The sequence below is a fragment of the Chiroxiphia lanceolata genome, chromosome 29, assembly GCF_009829145.1.
Source record: "Chiroxiphia lanceolata isolate bChiLan1 chromosome 29, bChiLan1.pri, whole genome shotgun sequence".
Classification (NCBI taxonomy): Eukaryota; Metazoa; Chordata; class Aves; order Passeriformes; family Pipridae; genus Chiroxiphia; species Chiroxiphia lanceolata.
In genome coordinates, this window is record NC_045665.1 from 87333 (window position 1) to 93696 (window position 6364).

At 64.0% G+C, this 6364-nt stretch overlaps 1 protein-coding gene across 1 annotated transcript; it reads right to left on the reverse strand.

The window, feature by feature from the left end:
- Window positions 1-1346: 1346 nt before the first annotated feature.
- SLC27A3 (solute carrier family 27 member 3) lies at window positions 1347-6109 on the reverse strand. The gene is made up of 11 exons (XM_032712837.1): window positions 6089-6109; window positions 5342-5765; window positions 4655-4864; window positions 4422-4580; window positions 4024-4148; window positions 3724-3918; window positions 3279-3369; window positions 3010-3208; window positions 2615-2712; window positions 2400-2530; window positions 1347-2147 (listed from the first exon to the last, which is right to left on the reverse strand). The coding sequence occupies exons 1-11, from the start codon at window positions 6107-6109 to the stop codon at window positions 1971-1973; spliced, it is 1830 nt and encodes a 609-aa protein (XP_032568728.1). The 3' UTR covers window positions 1347-1970.
- Window positions 6110-6364: the final 255 nt, after the last annotated feature.

Below are 6364 nucleotides of genomic sequence, written 5' to 3' on the forward strand. Positions count from 1 at the left end.
CCAAAGTTCTGATTCTGTTGAAGGATTTCAGACCCCATTTCCAGGATTTCAGGCCGAGGTTTCTGGGCAATATGGATTTTTGGTACCAAAAAAGCAACATTTCAGCCCAATTTGTTGGCTTTCACCCCCAGCTTTCAGGACTTTGGTCTCAGTTTTTGGTTTTCCAGCCAAATTTGGGGATTTTGGTGAAATTTTCATGATCCCAGCTCTGATTTTCAGGATTTTAGACCCAATTTCTAGATTTCAGAGTAAAGTTGGGGGGGTTTGGCCCAAATTTGAAGTATTTCAGGCCAGTTTGTAGGATTTCAGGTCAGTTTGTAGGATTTCAGCCCAGATTTGCAGGATTTTGGCCCAATTTGGGGGAGGGGGAGGAGCAAGGGGTCCCTATTCCCATATTTGCACTGATTTTTGTCTTGAATTGGTCTCTTCCTGTGGCCGCATTCCCCAAAAGAAACTACCCTGGGAATGCTGGGCTAAGGGGAGGGGTGGGGTGGGGGGATGTGCTTGGTTTGGGGAAAATTTGGGGGAGTTCGACCTCATTTTGGGGGATTTGGGCCCAAATTTCCAGGATTTCAGACCAAAATTTCAGAGCTTCAGCCCCTATTTTCAGTATTTCAGCCCAAATTTGGAGATTTTGGTCCCACTTTCCATTTTTTTTCAGCTCAAATTCCCAGGATTTTAGACCAAATTTTTAGATTTCAGGCTGAAATTGTGAATTTTTGGCCTGAATTTGCACTTTTCTGCTTCATTTACCAGATTTTATCCCAAATTTCTGGATTCAGGCCAAAATTTTGGGATTTCAGGCCCCGATTTGTGTGATTTGTTCCCAGTTTGGAGGATTTTGGCCCCAGGTTGCAGGATTTTAGACCCAGTTTCTGGCCTGCATGGGTCTTTTTTGTAGGGGGATGGAAATGGGGCTTTTTGCACATATTTAAGGGGTTTCCCCCCCTTCTTTTCCCTCTTTTCCATTGGATTTGAGCTCGGGGCCGACAACAAAGTCGGGGGGGACACCTTGAGAGAGTTGAAGACCCCCCCAGTTTTTGGAGAAAGACTTAAAGTGAAATAAACTGGATTAAAATTAAACCCTTTGTAATATTTATTTAATAAAGAGACAAATAATTTCCACTTCGGGAGGAAGGGGAGGGGAAGAAATTGGGGGGGGGGGGGAACACCCCCAAATCCATGTGGGAACCCCCAAATCTGGGTGGGACCCCCCCCTCCCCCATTTTCCTCTCCCAAATCCTTCTCCCCCCCTCCCAACCCCTCACCCCCAGGACATGGAGCTGGGTCTGTGTCCCTCTGCCCAGTTTGGGGGTGACCCCCCCCACACCCAGGGATGACACCCCCTCCCCCCCCCCCAAAATCTGGGGGTGCCAACAACCAGATTTTGCTACAAAAGAGTTTTATTTGAAAAAAAAAAAAAAAAGACCCCAAAAATGAAGATTTTTGTGTATAAAGAGCCCCCAGTGGGGGGAGGCACTGGGGGGGGGACAGGGACCCCCCCCCGGGTTGAGGACAGGGGGGACATGGAGACCAGGAGGCACTTGGGAATGGGGGGGGGGAGAAACCTAGATGGGGCAGGATGGATGTGGGGACCCCCAGGATGGACACAGGGACCACCCAAGACACACGTGGGGCCCCCCCCCCCCCCCCGGGACAGATTTGAGGATCCACAGGACGGACATGGGAGACCCCAAGACAGATGTGGAGACCCCTGGGATGGGTGTGGGGATCACAGGGGTGGCAGGATGGACTTGGGGACGCCCAGGTTGGATGTGGGGACCCCCAGGACGAACATGAGGACCCCCCAGGACAGATGAGGGGACCCCCCAGGATGGGTGTGGGGTTCAAGGTGGTGGCAGGACAGATTTGGGGACCCCCAGGACAGACATGGAGCCCCCACAGCCCCCGGGACAGCCCTGGGCCCAGCTCTGGGGCCTCCCAGGAGCTTTGGGGTCTCCCGTGGGGGGTTAAATGTGGAGGTGCCCAACCCGGAGCCGCTCCCAGAGCTCGGGATTCAGCGGGATGTAGGACTGGGAGGCCTCGTCCAGCAGGAAGAGTGGGTCGGGAATGATCCCAGGATCGGCCCCTTCCTGAGCCAGACGGACCTTCTGCTGCTTGAACGTCTCCGTCATCTCCAGCCGCTCCTGGGGGGCACCAGCAGTGTCGGGGACCCCCCAGGACCCTCAGGACACGCGTGGGGACTCCCAGGATGGACACAGGAACTCCCAGGAAGGCCCTGACCCCCCCAAACCCTGTACCCCAGACACCAAATCCTGGGACCCCAAATCCCAAACCGTGGATCCCCATTACCTGCAGCTGGAGGAATCAGGACTCCAAACTCCAGCCCCCAAACCCTGGACCCCAAACCTCTAACCCCAAACCCCAGACCCCGATACCTGCACCCTGAGGAAGCGGGGCCGCGCGTAGGGCGGGAGCAGCTGCTCCAGGTGCCGGAACAGCCCTGGTCCATCCATGGAATGTCCTGGCTGCAGCACCACCGCTGCCATCCCGGCACGGCCCTCGTGCCCTGGGGACAAAGAGGCACCATGGGGGGCTCCGAGGGCCTGTGGCGGGGGGCAAGGGGCCCGTGTGGGGTCGGGGGCTGTGGTACCTGGGACGGTGACCCCATAAACAGTGGCTTCCTGTAGGGACTTGTGGGCCAGCAGGGCCTCGGCCACCTCCGTGGTGGCCACGTTCTCCCCCTTCCACCTGGGAACGACGGGACGGGGGCTGAGACCCTCCCAAAATGTGGGGTTGAGCTCCCCCCATAAAGTTTAATAGGGATGAGACACCCCCTCAACATTTAATTGGGCTGAGCACACCCAGAATGTGGGGCTGAGCCCCCCCCAACATTTAATGGCACTGAGCCCCCCATCACATCTAATGGGGCCAAGCCCCCCTGCCCACACACAGCTGTGGGTCTGGGGGTCCTGTGCTGTCCCCCTGGGGTGGGGGGTGCCGGGGGGTGCTGGGGGGTGTCCCCCCTCCCTGGGGGGGCGGTGGCACCTGAAGGTGTCTCCGGTGCGGTCCCGGAACCGCACGAACTGGTCCCGGTCCTGCTCCATCAGGTCCCCGGTGTTGAAAAACGCATCGCCCTCGGCAAAGACCCCTCGGAGCAGCTTCTGCTCTGACAGCTCGGGGGGGCCCGCATAGCCCAGGAACGGGGTCCGGGGGGTCACCGGTGCGATCAGCAGCCCCGTCTCGCCTGCGGGGAGGGGGTGGGTGATGGGAGGGACCCTCAGGACCCCTCCCAGCCCCCCGGCCCCTCCTCTCACCCGGCCCTGCGCGGATGCAGCGCCCGGCCCGGTCCCGCTCCGGGGCTCCCGCGGCCACGTCGAACCGAACGATCTCAAAGGGCGAGAAAAGCTGGGGAGAGGGGCGGGGGCGGGGCGTCAGACCCCCGGGGGTGTAGGGGGCATGGATACAGGCAGGGTGGGATGGCAGGATGGACATGGGGTCCCCCGGGATTGACCTGAAGCCCCCCGCCCCCAGGACAGATGTGGAGACCCCCCCAGGACAGATATGGGGTACTCAGGGACAGCAGGACACACATGGGACCCCCCCAGGACACATGTGGGGAACACCCAGGGACACACACATAGGGCCCTCCAGGATGGACATGAGGGTCCTCCAGAGATGGACCCAGGGACCCCCAGGCCAGACATGGGACCCCCAGGATGGACACGGTGACTCCCTGCCAGCCCAGCCCACCCCCCTCACCTTGTAGATGAAACTGCCCCTTCCCACGGCCCCGGGGGTCCCGGTGTAGTTGAAGAGGGTGACGTTTCCCTCGCTCATCCCGTAGGTCTCCACGATCCGGATGGGCCCAAAGCGCTGCTGGAAACTCCTCCACACATCGGGTCTGAGCCCAGAGCCCACGGCCAACCGGAGCCCGTGCTGCCGCTCACCGGGGCGCTGCGGGACCACCGGCATCTCTGGGGGACACCCCGGCTGTGGGGGGACCCCCTGGCTCTGGGGGAGCCCTCCCAGCGCCCCTCCTTATCCCAGATCCCCCCGGACCTGGGGCTGGTTGACGAGGTACCGGCACAGCTCCCCGATGTACTGGAACACGGTGACGCCCTCGGCACGACAGTCATCCCAAAACTGGCTGGCTGAGAACTTCTCCCTCAGCACACACGTGGCTCCTGGGGAAACCCGGGAGGGGGGATCAGAGGGATCAGCCTGATGCTTTCAAATCTGGGTTACAGAGGTTTTAGTAGAACTCTTTTAGCACTTTCAATGGCACTTTAGCCAAGTGCTTTGGTGTTGGATTCCTGAACTGTTTAATGTTTCTTGTCCAGAATTCCAAGGGCCAAAGATTGCGGCAAGGCAAAGACACAACACTCTTAAAGTAAGACACAGCAGGCACACCCCCCAAGCACCCCCCAGAACCCCCCCGGGGTCCCGGCCCCACTCACCAATGCCGAGGCAGCCGACGACGCCCAGGAGGGCCCCGGCCATGTGGTAGAGGGGCAGTGCCAGGTACACAACGTCCCCGCTGGAGGCTCCCACCAACTCGTAGAAGCCCAGGCACATGATGGACTTGAGGTGGGACACGCGGGCAGCTTTGGGGAGCCCTGGGATGGGAACAGAGTGTTGAGACCCCCCCATTCCCCCAGCCTCCCCCCCATTCCCCCCAGCCCGGCCCTACCGGTGGTGCCCGAGGTGAAGATGTACAGGCAGGTCTCGTTCATGTCCCGGGGCTCCCAAACGTCGTCGGGCTCCAGCTGGTCCGAGGCCGCGTCCAGCAGCTCCTGCAGGGCCACGACCCCCGGCGGGTACGGCCCCCGGCCCAGCACCCACACGGCCACCCCGTTCTCGCGCAGGGTGGGCAGGAGCGGCTCCACCGACCCGAACAGCTCTGGGGGGGCGGGACGGGGCCGTATGGGGACCACCTTGCTGCCCCCCGCACCGATCGGCCCACCCTGGTCCCGATCGATGATCCCACCCCCGGTGCCTCAGTCCCATCCCCAGTTCCATCCCAATAACCCCCATCCCCGGTCCCCACAAGCTTCCTGGTCTCCCTGTCCCCCCGGTCCCTTTTCCCCCGCAATCCCCGCTCCCCTCCCGTATCCCCCGGTGTCATCCCCGGTATCACCCCCCGGTATTCCCATCTCCGCTCCCCTCCCGTATCCCCGGTGTCCCCTCCCCGATATCCACTCCCGGTGTCCCCCTGGTGCCCCCAGTCCCTTTTCCCCCAGTGTCACCCCCGTTACTCCCCGGTCCCCCCAGCACCCCCAGCCCCTTTCCTCCCGCATTCCCCGCTCCCCTCCCGTCCCCCCGGGTATCCCGCCGGGTATCCCCCTGGGTATTCCCCCCCCCGTGCTCCCGCTCTCACCGTCGCTCACAAGCACCGCTCTGGCCCCGCAGCCCCTCAGGCAGTGCCGGAGCCCGGCGGGTCTCAGCGCCGTGCCCAGGAAGGCCGGGCGGGCCCCGAGTGCCGCGAGCCCGAACCAGCCCCACACGAAGCGGGGTTCGTTGCCCACCAGCAGCCCCACCGTGTCCCCGGGGCCCGGTGGGGCCCGCAGCGCCCGCAGCGCGTTCGCCACCCGCGCCACGGCGCGGGCCGCCCCCCCGAGCGGCTGTGAGCCCCCACGGCCCCGCAGGAACGGCCGCGCCGGGGCCGCCCGGGCCAAGCGCAGGAACCGCGCGGCCACCGAGCCCCCCGGGCCGCCCCCCGGGCCGCCCCCCGCCCGCCGCCGGCACCGCGCCGCCCGCACCGCGAACGCCAGGTCGGCCCAGAGGTGCGGCCGCAGCCGCCGCTGCAGCGCCAGCGCCGCCCCCAGTGCCCCCAGTGCCCCCAGTGCCACCAGCGCCCCCCGGCCCAGCCCCCCCAGCAGCCCCCCCAGCGCCCCCAGTGCTCCCAGTGCCGCCGCCATCGCCCCCCGCCCGCCTGGACGGGGCGGGGCGGGGCGGACACGCCCACTTTGGCCGTGCCCACTATGGCCACGCCCTCCTTTTATTACGCCCACCGTGGTCACGCGCCCCCGGGACACCCCCCCCCCCCCCCCCGACATCCCCCAAATCCCCTCTGCCCACCCCCGGTGCCCCCTCGGGTGTTTCGCGCACCTCGTTGTGTCCTCACGGCCCCCCCTGTCCCTTCCATGGCCCCCCCCCCAGCCTGTCCCCCCTTTTCCCCCCTCCACGGGCTCTCCATGGCCAACTCCAGCCCTGTCCCCCCCGGGACCCCTCCCCAGCCCTGTCCTCCCCCCATGTCCCCCCCCGTGTCCCCCCTCCGCGGCCTCCCCTTGTGCTCCCTCCCTGTCCCAGATTCCCGGCCCGGGGGGGTTTGGCAGCTCCGCGTTCCCGGGGGATCCACGTGCCCCGGCCGGGACACGGCCCCGGACCCCGCCCCGACCCC

Coding starts and splice junctions, on each gene's coding strand:
- SLC27A3 (XM_032712837.1), bottom strand. CDS start 6,109: ATGGAAGGGACAGGGGGGGCC. Junction 3,209..3,278: donor CTGCATCCGCGCAGGGCCGG/GTGAGAGGAGGG, acceptor CCCTCCCCGCAG/GCGAGACGGGGCTGCTGATC. Junction 2,531..2,614: donor TTATGGGGTCACCGTCCCAG/GTACCACAGCCC, acceptor CTTTGTCCCCAG/GGCACGAGGGCCGTGCCGGG.